The sequence below is a fragment of the Bos taurus genome, chromosome 11, assembly GCF_002263795.3.
Source record: "Bos taurus isolate L1 Dominette 01449 registration number 42190680 breed Hereford chromosome 11, ARS-UCD2.0, whole genome shotgun sequence".
NCBI classification, from domain to species: Eukaryota; Metazoa; Chordata; class Mammalia; order Artiodactyla; family Bovidae; genus Bos; species Bos taurus.
In genome coordinates this window covers 105,870,356-105,886,248 of record NC_037338.1, presented here as the reverse complement: position 1 = coordinate 105,886,248, position 15,893 = coordinate 105,870,356, and the positions used below count along the sequence as shown (strand labels likewise).

At 64.6% G+C, this 15,893-nt stretch overlaps 3 protein-coding genes across 10 annotated transcripts; all 3 read right to left on the bottom strand.

The window, feature by feature from the left end:
* Positions 1-475: 475 nt before the first annotated feature.
* Positions 476-3,111, bottom strand: LOC100295548 (epididymal-specific lipocalin-5). Of its 3 annotated transcripts, none has more exons than XM_059891917.1 (7): positions 2,938-3,111; positions 2,590-2,723; positions 2,238-2,317; positions 1,659-1,760; positions 1,382-1,483; positions 1,276-1,304; positions 476-756 (listed from the first exon to the last, which is right to left on the bottom strand). In XM_059891917.1, the coding sequence occupies exons 1-6, from the start codon at positions 3,031-3,033 to the stop codon at positions 1,279-1,281; spliced, it is 540 nt and encodes a 179-aa protein (XP_059747900.1). In that variant the 5' UTR covers positions 3,034-3,111; the 3' UTR covers positions 476-756; positions 1,276-1,278. The 3 variants fall into 3 exon arrangements, with proteins under 3 accessions (XP_059747900.1, XP_059747899.1, XP_010808932.1); XM_059891916.1 differs by having other exon boundaries at positions 476-620; positions 1,659-1,763; positions 2,938-3,108; XM_010810630.4 differs by having other exon boundaries at positions 1,659-1,763; positions 2,938-3,107.
* Positions 3,112-4,229: 1,118 nt separating this feature from the next.
* LCN8 (lipocalin 8) lies at positions 4,230-8,752 on the bottom strand. 5 transcript variants are annotated; one of them, XM_024999745.2, is made up of 7 exons: positions 8,288-8,752; positions 5,909-6,039; positions 5,461-5,531; positions 5,068-5,172; positions 4,902-4,991; positions 4,767-4,792; positions 4,230-4,469 (listed from the first exon to the last, which is right to left on the bottom strand). In XM_024999745.2, the coding sequence occupies exons 1-7, from the start codon at positions 8,372-8,374 to the stop codon at positions 4,437-4,439; spliced, it is 543 nt and encodes a 180-aa protein (XP_024855513.1). In that variant the 5' UTR covers positions 8,375-8,752; the 3' UTR covers positions 4,230-4,436. The 5 variants fall into 5 exon arrangements, with proteins under 5 accessions (XP_024855513.1, XP_015329233.2, XP_024855516.1 ...); XM_015473747.3 differs by having other exon boundaries at positions 4,230-4,503; positions 8,288-8,592; XM_024999748.2 differs by lacking the exon at positions 8,288-8,752 and adding an exon at positions 8,056-8,271.
* Positions 8,753-9,310: 558 nt separating this feature from the next.
* LCN15 (lipocalin 15) lies at positions 9,311-13,029 on the bottom strand. 2 transcript variants are annotated; one of them, XM_002691708.7, is made up of 7 exons: positions 12,870-13,025; positions 12,352-12,491; positions 12,204-12,274; positions 11,943-12,053; positions 11,232-11,333; positions 10,907-10,973; positions 9,311-9,447 (listed from the first exon to the last, which is right to left on the bottom strand). In XM_002691708.7, the coding sequence occupies exons 1-6, from the start codon at positions 12,963-12,965 to the stop codon at positions 10,939-10,941; spliced, it is 555 nt and encodes a 184-aa protein (XP_002691754.1). In that variant the 5' UTR covers positions 12,966-13,025; the 3' UTR covers positions 9,311-9,447; positions 10,907-10,938. The 2 variants fall into 2 exon arrangements, with proteins under 2 accessions (XP_002691754.1, XP_010808938.1); XM_010810636.4 differs by lacking the exon at positions 11,232-11,333 and having other exon boundaries at positions 12,870-13,029.
* Between the last annotated feature and the right edge of the window lie 2,864 nt (positions 13,030-15,893).

Below are 15,893 nucleotides of genomic sequence, written 5' to 3'. Positions count from 1 at the left end.
GGCCTTGGACCCAACGCCCACGGATTTGAGCTCAGGGCACCAGGGAGCCAGGCGAAGATAGACAGGCGGCAGCCGTGGTCACCTTCCACTTGGGAGGAGCTCGGCTCGGGCCGGCCCGGGGCTGCCACGGGCTCTCGGGGACCAGAGGACAGACCAGAAGGGCCCGGGGCAGCCCGGCCCGCAGGCACTGAGCAGCACAGGCCGGCAGAAGGGACGGGGAACAGCGGGAGCCGGCCTGCCCGTAGCCGTGTCGGCCACAGCGGGAGGAGCCCACCCAGGGGCGGGCGGCCCCCATGGTCATGGTGAACCCAGACCTCCTGAGAGTCAGGTCTGCTGCGTGCGATGTGGAGGCAGTCACGGGACACACACCCCACCAGCCCGCCCACCACCCCTCGGCCCCCTGGAAAGACGGGACCGGACACACACCCACCAGCTCGCCCGCCACCCCTAGCTCCCTGGAAAGATGGGACCATGGTTCAGCTGAAGAGTTTATTCGGGCTGAGCAGCTGCAGGTGGCCCCCCAGGGCTGGTGGCCCAGGGAGGCTGGGTGGCCCAGGGAGGCCGGGTGGGCGGGGCTGCAAGCACGCCAGTGCGGGGTAGGGGCTCCCCTAGGTCAGATCCTGCGACATGGAAGGGCAGGGCCTCAGGATGCCGCCCTCATCCGAGGGCCCCAGCCAGGAGTGGGTGTCCTAGCTGAGTGGCCTGGGCCTCAGTTTCTCTACCTGTACAGTGGGGTCACAGTACCATCTCTTGGAGCTGTTGAGACAGAGGGGACCGTGCAGCTGAAGGGTTAGCACAGTGGGGGACCCGGGAGCCCGAGACGGGGTCCACAGGGCCTGTGACCCCCAGGCAGGACCCTGCTGGGTGGAAACCCGGACGAGGCCAGCCTGCCCCCACCGCCAGGGATCCCTCCTGGCGTCAGCATCCTGGAGGCCCCAGGAGCTAGAGTGAGCGTGGACTCCTGTCAGGCTGGGACTCAGCCAGGGCGGAGACTCGCCTCCTTCAGGAGCCTGGGACATCTCCCGTGGGCCGGGGCAGCGTGCGGGGCTGCGTGAGGGACAGGCGCCCGGCCCCCTCTCAGCCCAGGCTTTGCAGCCACAGGAGGGGCTGGCTCAGGACAGGAGATGCCCAGGTCGGCCCTGACTCTCGGGAAGCCCCGGCTCCACCCGCCCCGGAGTCAGCCCCCCGATCCCTAGAACCCCAGACTCCTCTTCCAGCTGTGATGGGGAGGTCTGGGGACCCAGCCCCAGCCTCGGGGTGGGGAAGGAGACTCACCACCTAGGACAGCAGGTTCACACAGGTCACTGTGGAGATGAGACGGTGGGGAAGTGGGGAGACAGTTCCCAGGAAGGAGGCCCCCGGCCCCTAGCCCGACACTCACAGTCCTTGGTGAGCAGCTGCACGTTCGAGACCGACAGCCCCTGCTCCACGGCCTTCTCCACGAACTTTTCTGTGGCCTTCTCATTGTGCTCCAAGGTCCGGCCTGCGAGGAAGGGGGCGCGGCTGGCTAGGGCCCCCAGGGACGCCCTCCCTGCCCAGCCAGTCCCTGCTCCGCCCCGCCCGCCCCAGGCCCCCACCCGTCTGCCCCCTAGGCTTCTCCTGCCCCCTCCCCGAGGGGCCGGGCTCTCCCAGGCTGGAGCGGGAGGTCGTGGGCTCACTGTAGAGCTTCAGCACGCTGCTGGGCTTCCCGCCTCTGTTCAGGATGATGTTCATGATGGCGTAGGTCTTGTAGTCTGTGGCCACCACGATGACCTCTTTGCCTCCTTGGGATAAACCAAACAAAGGACTCCCAGGCTGTGGGGGGGGTGCCTCCCATGGGCCATACCCCGACCTCGGAAAGTACACACACAAGTGCTGCACACATGTGGGGCTACAGCAAGCCTTCTAGACTCCCCGGGGAGCTTCTGAAGAGGGTGGGCAGAGACCCCCACTGGCCAGGACAGAGGCCACCTGATCAGGCTCATCAGAGGCTGCAGAGAGGAGGCGCAGGGGGCCCAGGCCGGGGGCTGGGCAGCTTCCGTGCAGGCTGAGCACTGAGCTCAGGCCGAGGGCTCTGGGCGACCACGTCCCCACGGGAAGACCCTCAGAGCCAGGGTGGCTGAGCAAGGGCCACGTGCGGTGGGACAAAGCATCCCCACCGGCTCCCGGCGCACGGAGGGCGGGGCTGGGGACTCCAGGCTGAGCGGGGCGTCGGGGCAGGGAGTGAGGAAGGGGCGACCACGGGCCGCATTCCTCACCAGACTCTAAAGGGATCTTGAACTTCCCGGGGGCGTCCCCCTTCACGGCCTGGTTCTTCTCCTTCATGCACAGGTTCATGCTGGAGAGGGCAGACGCTTTCAGCCCACCCTCGTCCACCACTACCGCGCCTTGCTCTGGACAAGGGGCAGCTCTGAGACCACCAGGTAGCCCCCGACCAGAGGGCCCCTGCCCAGCTCCACGTCCAGGCACCGGCCACCTCAGGAAGCCACTCAGAGGACGGAAGCCCTGCGCCTCCACCCTGCCCTGGGGGCCCTGGCACCCTCCTCCCCCCGCCCCATCCTCGTCCCGCCAGGGGGGCCGCGTGACACCGGGAAGGCCAGCGCCACTCACTGGTCAGACACGGAGGTCAGGCTGAGGTGGGGCCCGTCCTGTTCCACTATCACGGCCCCCACCTTCCGCCGTGGGGACGAGCTCTGGTGCTCCAGGTTGGAGGCCAAGGCAATCTCGTACCACATACCTGAAAACTGGGGGGACAGCAAGCTGGAGGGGGACTGCCTTGGAGGGGGGCCTGCCGCTGGTATCAGGGCCTCCCCCAGCCCAGGACAGTGGTCTGTGGAATTCCCGGGCCCCGCACGCCTGGAGCTGGCAGGGGCTCTAGAGGGAGCGTGTCCCCAGGGGCCTCCAGGCTCCTTCTGGCCGGCTCAGCCGTTCACCATGGTGGGCACCTGACGCAGCCACCTGGGTCAAGCTGAAGTTCTGGAGGCCCAAGTCCTCCTTGCCAGCCGCCAGCACCACGAGCAGCCCCAGCAGGGCTGCAAGCAAGTTGCCCCTCATGTCTGGCCAGCAGGGACTGGGGCCAGCTCCCCAAAGCCACAGGACATGCTCCTTGGGCCCAGTCTGGGCTTATACCCTCCCCGTGGGTGTCGGCAAAGGCACATGCTGGCTTCATTAAGCAGACCGCCTGCCCATCAGCTGGGCCAGGCCTGAGGGGCCTCCGCCCCCGGACCTTGATGTTGCCCCAGCCGCTCGGCCAGCCAGTCGGCTGCCCTGCAGGCTGGGCCCCAGGCCCCTGGAGGGACAGTGCCCAGAGCCCCCAGACCACCCGCGAGAGGCCGGAGGGCAGCATGGGGCTCCATGGTGAGGGGGCAGGACAAGAGGCGGCATGTCCTGCACTTCGGGACATGTGTGCGGGGGGCGGATGGCGGTCGGGGCCCCTCACGGCACCAGGACCCAACTGCTGCCCACAAGGCTCCAGCAGGAGCCCTCAGCAGCACCCAGGGCAGCCCGAGGCCCTGGCACCTGGCCTGCCTGGGAGCGCCAGGCGACCTCCGGACGTGGGTGTGTGCCCTTGAGGGCCCGCCAGCTGCGTAGGCAGGGGCCCGGGTCAATGGGGCGGGACCAAGGACACGGGCACCCGGGCGACGCTGACTCTGTAGCCCACCGGCCGTGGGCAGCGAGGCATGAGCCGGGACGAGCCGATCCCGCCAGCCCTGCAGGCGGACCAGCAGCCCCCGAGGTGGCTCCCCTGGCCCTTCACCCACGGAACCGTTCTCCGTGGCGGGGACAGTGTCTCTCCGTCCCATGGAACTGTTCCCTGAGGAGGGACAGCGTCTCTCCACCTCACGGGTGAAGAGCTTCACCAGCAGGGGTGGAGGGCACCTGTCCAGGTCCCCCTGGCAGGTGGGCAGCCACCCCGTCACCCCAGCTGCCCTCACGGCCCTTGACTGCACCCCACCTCCAAGTGTCAGCCGTCTGCCCGATGGTGGCCAACAGCAGCCAGGCCGGAGGGCTGGGGAGCAGCAGAGACAACAGGGGAAAGGAGGCAGAGGACGAGGGCAGGGGGCGACGCCCGGGCAGTGCCAAAGGGACACGGGGGTCCCCACTCCCCGGGGAGCAGAGTGCGGGGCCCGCAGACAGCGCACGGCCTCACGGTCTCGGCTCAGCCTGCGGCTCACGGCAGAGGCTCCAGGGCAGCTGCTGACCGTTTGTTGACCCCACCAGCCCCGCCCACCACCCCTGGCCCCCCAGGAAAGACGGGACCACGGGTTCGGCCGTAGAGTTTATTCAGGCTGAGCAGCTGCAGGTGGCCCCAAGGCTGGCGGCCCAGGGAGGCCAGGTGGGCGGGGCTCCAAGCATCCCCGTGGGGGCGGGGCTCCCTAGGTCAGATGCTGCGACAGAGAAGGGCAAGGCCTCGGGGCGCCGTCAGAACCCGAGGGCCCCAGCCAGGAGTGGGTGTCCTAGCTGAGTGGCCTGGGCCTCAGCTTCTCTACCTGCAAAGTGGGGTCACAGTCCCGTCTCTCGGAGCTGTTGAGACAGAGGAGGCCATGCAGCTGAAGGGTTAGCACAGTGGGGGAGCCGGGAGCCCGAGAAAGGGTCCACAGGGCCTGTGCCCCCCAGCAGATGGAAACCCGGACAAGGCCAGCCTCCCCTGCCCTGCCCCCACCCTGCCCGCCCCAGCCTCCAGGGTCCCCTCCGGGCAGCCTGGTGTCAGCACCCTGGGGGCCCTGGGATCTAGAGTGAGCTGGGACTCCCATCAGCCCGGGACTCAGCCGGAGGCGAAGACTCACCTCCTTCAGGAGCATGGCGCACCTCCCTGTGGGACAGGGGAGCGTGAGGGGCTGCATATGGGATGTATGCCCAGCCCCCGCCCCCCGCTGTCGGGGCCCCCTTGCCCAGAGCCCACCCCGAGGCCTGGAGCTCACCGTGCCGGCCCACCAGATACAGCCCCATGTCCGTGGTCAGCTCCCGGAACTTCAGGAACCCGGGCTCACACTCGCCGCCCAGGCTCCGAGCTGTGGGGGCATGGGGGCCTGAGCCAGGGGTCCCCGGGGGCCGCGGCGGTCCAGCCCCCACCCTGGGGCGGCTTACTGAAATACTTGAACACGTAAAACTCATGGTTCTGCCACTGGAGGGACACGCGGAGGATGGCGTACTGCTCATAGTCCGTGTCCACCACGTGGATCTCCCGGCGGCCTGCGTGGACAAGCGGGAGGGCCAGGCCTGGGTGGACGGGCACCCCTCGGGGTGGGTCGGCCTGGGCGGTCAGGGTCGCCAGGGCCTGACTCCATTCTCCCCCACCTAGCCAGGACCCTCTCGGGATGCCGGGACCCTCTCGGGGGGACTAGAGCAGCCCTGGCAAGATGACCGGTCCACTGTGGGGAGCACAGGAGCCTGGGGCGTGAGGAGGAGCGCAGGGAACAGCATGAAGAGCAGCCAGGCTAAGAGGAGCTGGCGGGTGGGGCCCGAGGAAGCAGCTCTTACCAGGAAACACAAATTTCCCCCAAACATTCATTTCTGAGCTCACTATTTCTTCGGTCTGACAACTTCCTGAGCTGAAAGGCGTGGTCAACAGAGTGGTCACTAAGGAAATGCCCGGCTGAGTGCCTTCCCGGGGCCCACTCCTGGCAAGGGGGCAGGCGTGCTGTCCCCAGGAACGCCTGGGGCAGGGGGGCCGTGCCCTTCCGAGAGCCACCCACTGGCAAGTTCTCCTCCCGTCCTCCCAAACCCGTGGGGCCTCATCAAGATGCCCTGCTTCATCCAGGAGAGGACGCAGCTTTGGGGCCTGGGGTCTGGTCTCAGGGGACGATCGAGGAGGACCCCGGGAGGACTGGTGCACCCAAGGGACAGTAGGGTCCACGCCCCACGCCCACAGCTGCAGCCCCCCGACACACACGCCTGACCCCCACGCTCCCGGGGGCCGGCCGCTTACTTGTTGTAGGCAACTGCCACGGTCAGAGTCTCCCCACTCAAGGTCAGGAACAAGGCCTCCAGCCTCCTTGGGGTCTTCAGTGCCAAGTTTTCTCTGGAGGCCACACCAGCTTCCCACCAGAATCCTACCATCTAGAGAAAGGACCGGAGCCAAGCCCATTCGGGCAGCAGATCCAGACCCCGGGAGGCAGACCCCTCTCCCTAGACCTCCCAGGCAGGGAGTCGGCGGGCTCTGAAGGGTCAGGGAAGCAGCAGGTGATGGGCCTTCCGCGGGGTCCCCACGTGGGCCTGTCTGCGGCTGCCGCAGGGCTGGCGCCCTTCTCCGAGGAGACCCGGCCTTGCAGTGCCTTCCCCTGAGCAGAGGCAGCGGTGGTCAGAGCCCGAGAGACGGCGCAGGGAGCCGGCCGGCTGGACGTGAAGGCCCCCCGGGGGCGTTGGCCAGCAGCCCTGCCCCGTGGGGGAGGCCCAGCTCTGCATGGCCACGCTGGAGGACAGAGTGGCCGCCTTGGAAACCACCCCTGGGGCCCGGACCTTCCCTCTGAAGCTGTTATTTTTAATTTTTTTTAGTTCTACCAGTTTATTGCTACCAACCCATCACCCTCCACCCTCATGCACACTTGCTCAGTCATATAACCCCATGGACTGCAGCCTGCCAGGCTCCTCTGTCCATGGACTTTTCCAGGCAAGAATACTGGAGTGGGTTGCTATTTCCTTCTCCACCCTCTGAAGCTTTTAAAAACAGATCATTTTTTGCAAGAGAAGCAAACCTGTGTCCAACACTGGCTGTTTCTGAGCCTGCCGGCCCAGGCCGGGCAAAGAAGGAGCTCAGACAAAGAAGCCTCCAGATGGAGACCAAACGCCCCCGCCAAGGTCCCTGCCCTGGGAAGGCCTTCCACCTCTGCTCCCACTGCCTGCGGGGTCAGAGGTCAGAGCAGGAAGCCTGCCAACCCGGGAGCAGGAGATGGCCACCCCGAGCCCCACACCCTGGAGACCCCCTCAGGGGAGCGGCCAGCCAGGCTGAGGACACGGTCACCCAGAGGAGGCCCCGGGGGAGGGGGCCGCCCCCATCGGCCCTGGGTACTCGCCGTATCCCCGCCGGCCAGGAGCAGGGACCCCAGGCCGGGCTGAGCTCACACCTGGGGGGTCCTGGGGCCCCCGCGCGCCTGCCCCAGCTCAGCCGTGGGAGAGGAGAGCTGGAGGAGCTGGCCCCTCAGGGCCCTCCCGGCCCAGGCCTGCTGCCCCGAGGAAGACCAGCACCTTCTGCAGGTCCAGGCTCTGCGGGGTCATCTGCACCTGGGCCAGCATGAGGCCCAGGAGGGCGCTCAGCAGCCCGGCCCCCATTGAGCATCTGCTCCGCGCCCTGAGCCCTGGGCAGGGTTATAGCAGGATGGAGGGTGGGCGGGGGTGCAACCCCCCAAGAGGACCGCAGTGAACTTGGCCTCCAGCCACTCAGGGGTGTGCATCCGGGCCCCAGGATGCCCACAGCCCTGGGGCAGGGTGACCTGGACCAGAGCCGCCCGTGCCACCCCCCTCCCGGTCTAGGGCCTGCCGGGGGGCCTGAGAGCAGGACAGACACCCCCACTCCCAAGCAGGGCCGCCAGGACCACGTCTCCCCCCGGGGAGGGGCTGCCAGGACGGAGTCGCCAAGCCCAGGCCTGCACACACGGCCAGACTCCCCTCCCAGGGCTCCCAGCGGTCTTCAAGCCCTTTCTGATGGGTCTCGGGAAAAGTGGGTGAGCGCTCCACAGGCCTGGGCCACAGAGGCAGGCGAGGACCGCTTCTGGCTGCGAGGTGTGGGTGGGAGAGGTCGCTGCCTGCAGAGGGGGCCGCGGAAGAGAGACAGACACTCCGCGGGAGGCGGCGTTGGGGTTGCCTGGGCCCCTGCCCCTCCACGGACACCAGGCAGCGGCCGGCAACCCACCTGCTTCCTGTGCGAGCAGCTTCTCCACCAGGTGGGACCCTTCCGGCCCTGACACCTGCCCTGACACCCACCCTGCACGGCCAGGCAGGGCCAGCCTCGGGGACCCCTGTCCTGCTTACGCTCCACGAGCTGTGGGCTGCCGGTGTCCACCCCTTCCCACCGTGCCCAGGCCCCCAAGCCCGGGACCAGATGGTGAGCAGGTCAGGGTGAAGGCAGAGCCAGGCTACCTGGGCACCAGGGCCTCCAGCCGCATCGCCCGAGGGAGCCGCCTTCCTCAGTCTCCCCACCCGTCAGGACGGCGAGCACAGCAGGGGCCAGGTGCCCAGGAGGGTCCCAGGCACCAAGGCAGCCGCGACCCAGGTCTCAGCCCTGGCCTCTGGCCAATGCAGGGTGGCCTCCCCACCTCCAAAGCCACAAAGGCTCACACAGGCCTGGCCAGCTAAAGGGGAGGCCGCTCACCCGAGGCAGGGGGACTGCCACCTTGACTCTGCAGCAAAGCTGTGGGTCACACAAGGACCAGTCAGCCCCAAGACCCAGGGGGCCCATCCAAAGGGAAGGAGTGAGGCGGGACGCCCGAGGAGGCTGACCCGGGTCCGGGCTGAGCCCGGAGCTGGGCTCACGAGCCAGTCCCCCAGGGGCTTGAGCGGGCAGAGGAGAGAGGACAGGAAGCCCAGGGCCACCCCCTGTCTTGGGGTGATCAGCCCGAGGCAAGGATGGGTGCGCTCAGAGCTAACAGCTTCCTGCTCCACCCTGCCAGGGCTACAGGATGCCCGTGAGCAGTGAAGCAGGGTGTCCAGTGCCTTCCTGCCCTGCCGCAGGCCCAGCCAGCCCTTTGAAGTGTGCGCATCGGGCAGAGCCGGATGCTGTGAGCTCCACGGGGCGTGGTGTCGGGGCAGGAGCCACAGGGGCCCCCGGGCGTGGGGCACTCCGGCCCCCCCAGCTCATCGAGGCTCAGCAGGGAGCGCAGGCCCCAGACAAGGCACCCAGCAGGCTCTCCGCTCGGGCCCGAGGGTCCATCCAGGGGCACTCAGGCTGGGCCACAGGGAGGGGCTCAGGGTGCTCTGGCCACGACCGTGACCCGTTCCCAAGCTTCAAGGAGGCTCACCAACGAGCCCAAGGTCAAGGTCACAGCAACAGCAGGAAGGAAACACCGAAAAGCTGCACCCCGAAGCTCCCCTGCAGCTGCTCTGCCTCTGTGGGTTCTGCCCCTAATGGAGGCCCAGCCGCGGGGCCGGGCTGCCCAGGGCACCTCGGCATCCCCACAGGGGCCATGAGCCCACAGGAGCCGGGCTGGGGGACCCAGATGCTGCTTGTGGGTGCAGACCTTACGGGGGGCCACCCTTGGCCGGTGCCTCCTCCCTCTGAGCCAGAGTGCCCGTCCTCAGCCCTGAGCCTCCCGGCCTCAGTGGCTCCAGGAGCCCGGATCACAGCGGGGCCCCAGGGCTCTCCCTAACGGCCTCTCCAAAGAATCCAGGGCCCTCAAAACTGCAGAATCTGTTTATTGAGCAGAAGGGGGAGGCCCCAGGAGATGCCCGCGAAGGGTGGGGGACGGGAAGGCAAGGCTGGAGGGCCGTGGGTCAGGACACTTGGGGTGACAGGACCCGCTGCTCCGGCTCTCCCTGCACAGACAGCAAAGGTCCGGTCACTCCTGGGACCCCTGAGTGGCGCTTCCCACAGCAGGGTGCCCCATCTACTCATCCCCTGAAAGGGCAGGGTGAGTGGATTCTGCCACCGAAGCTTCTGCAACCATGGAAACGCTCCCCCAAGGCGGCCCCCTCCCCCAGTGTCGCCCCCTTACCGGGCTCCCCAGGGACCCAGCCACTGTCCCCAGGGCCTCACCACCTCCCTGGCTGGTGGAACAGCCACTTAACCCCGAGAAGCCTGCGGACACAGCCCTGGAGAGGGGGTCCACGTAGGTGTGCACTTTACCCTAAAAGGTGCTTTTTTAACATAATCCTGGGGGTGGGGCACAGAGCAGGCAGACAGGCTCAAGCTCTCTGCAGCTAGAACCTTCCTGATGGCACGTGACCCGATCCCTAACGTGGCTCAAACAGGGATGGAGCCGGGACCTGGGCTGCATCATTGAGACCCACTGAAAGCTGCAGCAGCCCGATGCCCCCAGCGCAGCCCTGGGCAAACTCGGCCTGGCTGGGGGAGCAGAATGAAGTGAAGGCCAGAGGGCCGCTGCCCGCAGGCCACTCTGGAAGCCCCCACCTAACCTAACCAACCATGCCAGGAGAGGCCGCAGGGGTGCCTCCCAACGCCGGTGAATGTCACATCCTGTCCGAGGTTTACTGCTCATGTAGGTTCCCAAGTTCTTCACGGGGAAGGGGGGTGAGGGGCCCAATGGTCTCCTCTCCACTTTGGGAGAAGGCGTCCCCAAGAGCCCACCTGCATCCATGTCCCAGGGGGTCCTTGGGACTCAGCCCTGTGCCAGGAGGCTGCGGTTCCCACCTTGTGGGGCCCTTGGGAGAGGATGAGGACTCGGGAATCCCAAGGCAGCGCCCCATGCTCTGGGCAAGCCAGGGGCTATGGGGACACAGAGCGCACTGGGCTGGATTATGCCCCTCCAAATCCATATCCACTTGGAACTCCGAAAACGCCCTTATGTGGAAATAAGGTCTCTGAAGATGTAATTGTTAAAGATCTTGAGAGGGCATCACCCTTGATTTAGGGTATCCTTATATGAAGGCAATCTGGCCTCTTAACAGGCGAGGCAGGGATGGGAGTGGTGGGTCGACAGGCCAAGGATCGCCAGCACCAACAGCCTCTGGAAGAGGCAGGGATTCTCCCCAGAGCCTCTGGGCAGTCCTGCCCCGTCCTTGACTCCGCACCTCTAGCCTCTAGGCTATGAGAGTAAATTCCTGTTGTTTTAAGCTACGGCAGCCCTAGGTAATCAGGAGAGGCTTCCCTGGAAGAGGTGATATGTAAGTGGAGGCTGCAGGCACAGGAGTGAGTATCCAGGGAGAACAAGGGATGCTGGGGGATCTGCACTTGCAGACCTCAGCAGGTGAGAGGGAGGAGGTCCCGGCACACAGGCCCTGGAGAGCGGGAGGGAGGTGTTACCCTGGCTCCTACCTGGGAAGGGCCAAACTGGGTCTCTGGAGCCCTCAGGGTGCGTCCCTGTCCCCCAGGGAGCACAGATCTGTAGAAAGACAGAGGGTCCCGAGAGGCTGGGCTGGCTGGGACTTCACCCTGCCTCCTGCAGCCCCTCCCCATGCCAAGGGACCCGCTGGGGGCGGCATCCCCACTCTCCCCCGGCCCGGCCAACACACCCTTGGAAGACAGGGCTACTTCCTGCCGGCACCTCCCAGGACTCCGGAATGGGGGCGGAGCGAGGCTCTGGCAGGGGCGGGGCTTTGACCGGGCGGGACTTTGACAGGGGCGGGGCTCTCAGGGGTACCTGACTTGGGCAGCATGGCCACCATGTCCGCTGGCAGCCCCACCGTCGGGTAGAAGTCCTGGAAGGCCTCCAGGGCCTGGGGACTCGCTTCTTGGGTCCGGCCTGGGGCAGAGCAGGGGCCGCTGTGAACCCCCGTGGGTCACAGAGATGAGAGACATGGGCAGATGGGGGCCCCTGGCCTCACTGCCCTTTCCTGAAGGCTGGCGGTAGGTCTGCCCCCTGAGGTTGGGCAGGTTGTGCACTGATGAAAGTGCCTGCCTGGCTGAGGGGCTAGTGGGGACTGGAAACTGCACAGACGGGCAGCCTTTCCCAATTCACACAGGGCACCTGGGAGCTTGGGGTGCCTGGCTGCTCTCCCAGACCCTGCGCCCCGGAGCCCCACCCCTTCAGACACCTTTACCTGCAGCTCCCAAAGCCAGCTTCCCGCCCTCACCCCTGCCTCTCCCCTTGGGGAACTCTCCTGGTTCACTCTGCCAAGCCCACGAGAAATTAAAGCAGAATAGTATCGCAGCCCCTGCTCAGGGTGTCAGGCCGCAGGCCAAGCAGGGGAGGCGGGGTCTCCAGCCAGAGACAGGCCTGAGTTTTGGCCTGAGTGCCCAGCCTTCAGAGGCCCCTCAGTTCAGCCGTACCCATTTGTGATGGGGTGGGCAGGGCCTGAAGAGGTGCCCCAGTGGGTGGGGGTGGGGTCGGGGGGTGCGGGGGAGCCCTCACTGTAGAGCTGCACCATGGTGCTGAGCGCGCCCTCCAGCTCCTTGTAGATGTAGACCACGGCGAAGGAGCTGTAGTCCGTGTCCACCACGCGCACGTCCAGGTAGCCCAAGGCTGCAGAGGAGACAGCCGGCTCTGGACAACTGAATGGCTGAGCATCCGCCCACACGGGAAAGGGGGCGGGGCCCAGGCGGAGGCAGGGGAGGGCCCCGGGAGGGGCATGGGGGAGGGTCACCCATGGAGAAGGGGGTGGGGGTCACTTACCTGGGACTCGGAAGTGCCCCTGGGCACCCACTCTCAGGTACTCCGCATCCGCCTGGTTACAGCCGTCCGCCCTGGGGGGTGCACGGCCCGCTCACTCTCGGCCCCGCCCACCCGGCCCCGCGCGCCCGCTCACCCCGCGCCCGCTCACCGGGGGAACTCCATGTGGACGCTGAGGTTGCCCCCCGCCGAGGCCTTGATGTCCCTGGTGGACATCAGCAGGTGGTCCTTCTTGCCCAAGAAGACCTTGCAGTCAGAGACCATGGAGACCACGTACCAGAGGCCTGAGAACTGCAAGACAGCTCAGTGACCCGGGGCGGAACCTCCCGGCACCCGGACAGTGGGCCACAAGGCCCACAGATTTGTCTGAAGCCACTCGGCCGGGGGTCTCCGGAGTGTCCGAGCCCCAGTGCTGCCACTCACCTGGGGCAGGGGTCCTGGCCACTGGGAGCCTCAGTTCTCTGAGTTGTGAAGTGGGTCAGTAACTACCCAACAACAGGGTTGTTTCAGGGTTAAATGGAAGGGACTCTAAAGGGTGTGCAGGCCCAGGACACCAAGCAAGCGTCCCACGGAGGCGGCAGGCTCCGCTAGAACACGGTCACTCCTGTTTCCAGTGGCTGCTCAGCCCGGACCCCCACCCGCATGGCACAGCACGGGGGCCTGTCGTACCTTGTTGGCATCAAAATCTGGCTGCACCAGCACGTCAGCCTGAGCCGAGGGTGGCCAGAGCAGCAGCAGGACGCAGCTCAGCAGCGTGGCCCCCATCCCCGTCTGTGACCCTGGCCCCGCACTGGCCCATCCCTACTGCTGTGGGCAGCTTTATAGCCCGGCCCGCAGTGGGGCAGGGCCAGCGAGCCGCCTGGGCAGCGCACGGCGTTTCGGTTCTTGAAACGCCAGCCCCTCTTTGTTCATTGTTTGGCACAATCGCCCGAGTGTCCCCACTGGCTCCAGGGGTCATTTCCGGGAGGGCTCCAGAGGGCTCTCACTTGGCTTGGGCCTTGCCCACCTGTGGGCAACGCGGCTGGAGCCCGGGGACCTTGGGGGCGCCGCTGGGGAGCACCCACGGTCAGGTTGCTCCAGCCAGGAGGCTCCCCCTTGGGGCCCAGGTCCCCCAGAGTCCTCACCCCCTCACCTCCCTGCACAGGAGCGTAGTCACATCAGCCGGGCCTGGGGACCTCGTCTCAGGGGGACAGAGGTGATGTCAGAGGCCTGAGCAGTCCTGCCTCCAGACCCCTGGCTGGGCCTCCAGCAAGCCCGTGGGGAGGGCGGGGCTGGGCCACCACCTGGGGTGGATTATGGGGTCACGGCCACCTTATCACTGGTTGCATAAGCGTGCGGACGGCAATGTCGCCGGGGAGGCGCCGCAGGCTGGCCAGGCCTCTCTCCAGGTGGCCTCTTCTGTCCTCTCAGGGGACCCCAGGGGCGCCATGTGAGGAGCAGCATGTGGCCTGGGGCACCCAGAGTCCTCTGGTCAGAGGCAGGCATCCCCAGGGAAGGCCAGCACTGTGCTCCCAGTGGAAGTGTGTCCAGGGTCGGAGAAGGACCCTCATCGGCCAGTGGGGTGGGGAGGAGCAGGGGGTCAGGGCCGAGGGCTTCGGCTCACCGCCTCCACTGGGTTCAGGAGGCGCCAGCTCTCACCCAGATCCCAGAGTCCTGGGACAGAAGGCAGTGAAAGCCTTCCTGTGCAAATATTTACAAAACATCCATCTGATAAAGGACTTAAGTCCTGAATCTATAGAGAACTCTCAAGACTCAAAAAAAAAAAACAGTTAAAAAAACAGGCAAAATATTTGAAAAGATTCCAAATCAGAAAGTAAAGCCAAGCAGAGAGGCTCATGGGCATTCGTTCACTGTAAGGAGATGCCACGGCAGACCGGCAGGCTGGCCACTCTGGAGACACTGGTGGTCACCGCCAGGGCAGGAAACCAAGAGCGTGCGACACCCTGGGGACGGCTCGGCAGATCCTATGAAGGAAAACATTCAAATACCATGTGATTCGACAATCACAAGCCTAGATATTTATCCAAGAAAAATGAGACACACTTTAGCCAAAACCTGCTGGTGGCTGGTCATGAGATCTTATTGACAATCCCTAAAAAACGGAAATGACCAAATGCCGTTCAGGGGGCAGGATGCACAATGCTCTGGGCATGAGACCTCTCCAGACACACTGACCCAGGGCAAACCCCAGATGCCCACGCTGGGTGACAGAAGCCGGCCTGGAGGGGTGCAGACTGTGGCTGCAGAACACGGGAATCCTCAGGGACAGACGGGCCTGGCTGACGACAAAGGGGCTGGCGGAGACGCTGGGGTGATGGACTGTGGTGCGTTTGTCTAAACTTACAACCAAAGAGGGTGAATTCCAGAGCGTGTAAACTACACCTCAACTTTTAAAAAGTGTAAACTAGAGACTTCCCTGGGGGTCGAGTGGCTAAGACTCCGTGTTCCTAATGCAGGGGTCCAGGTTCGATTCCTGGTCAGGGAACTAGCTCCCACGTGCCGCAACTAAAGATCCTGTATGCCACAAGTAAGACCCGGTGCAGCCAAGTAAATAAACTTCTGTGGACCACAGCATGTATTCATGCTTATACAGTGTAGACAGGCTGGACACGGAACAACAGGCTGGTTCCAAACAGGAAAAGGAGTATGTCAAGGCTGTATATTGTCACCCTGCTTATTTAACTAGTATGCAGAGTACATCATGAGAAACGCTGGGCTGGAGGAAGCACAAGCTGGAATCAAGATTGCCGGGAGAAATATCAATAACCTCAGATATGCAGATGACACCATCCTTACGGCAGAAAGTGAAGAGGAACTCACAAGCCTCTTGATGAAAGTGAAAGTGGAGAGTGAAAAAGTTGGCATAAAGCTCAACATTCAGAAAACGAGTATCATGGCATCTGGTTCCATCACTTCATGGCAAATAGATGGGGAAACAGTGGAAACAGTGGCTGAGTTTATTTTTCTGGGCTCCAAAATCACTACAGGTGGTGACTGCAGCCATGAAATTAAAAGACGCTTACTCCTTGGAAGGAAAGTTATGACCAACCTAGAAAGCATATTCAAAAGCAGAGACATTCCTTTGTCAACAAAGGTCTGTCTAGTCAAGGCTACGGTTTTTCCAGTGGTCGTGTATGGATGTGAGAGTTGGACTATAAGGAAAGCTGAGAGCTGAAGAATTGATGCTTTTGAACTGTGGTGTTGGAGAAGACTCTTGAGAGTCCCTTGGACTGCAAGGAGATCCAACCAGTCCATCCTAAAGGAGATCAGTCCTGGGTGTTCATTGGAAGGACTGATGTTGAAGCTGAAACTCTAATATTTTGGCCACCTGATGGGAAGAGCTGACTCATTTGAAAAGACCCTGATGCTGGGAAAGATTGAAGGCAGGAGGAGAAGGGGACGATAGAGGATGAGATGGTTGGATGGCATCACCGACTCAATGGACATGGGTTTGGGTGGAGTCCGGGAGCTGGTGATGGACAGGGAGGCCTGGCGTGCTGTGGTTCATGGGGTGGCAAAGAGTCGGACACAACTGAGCAACTGAGCTGAACTGAGTGTGGATAGGTAGGCGGGTAGACTGTATGAACTCTTCTCCCAGATGCCAGTTCTTGGGCTGAGGGGCAGGGAGACAATGTGTCCGAAGCCCCCAAGTAAGATCCGAGTGTGGCAGGGAGAGGTCAGACCTCTCACCAC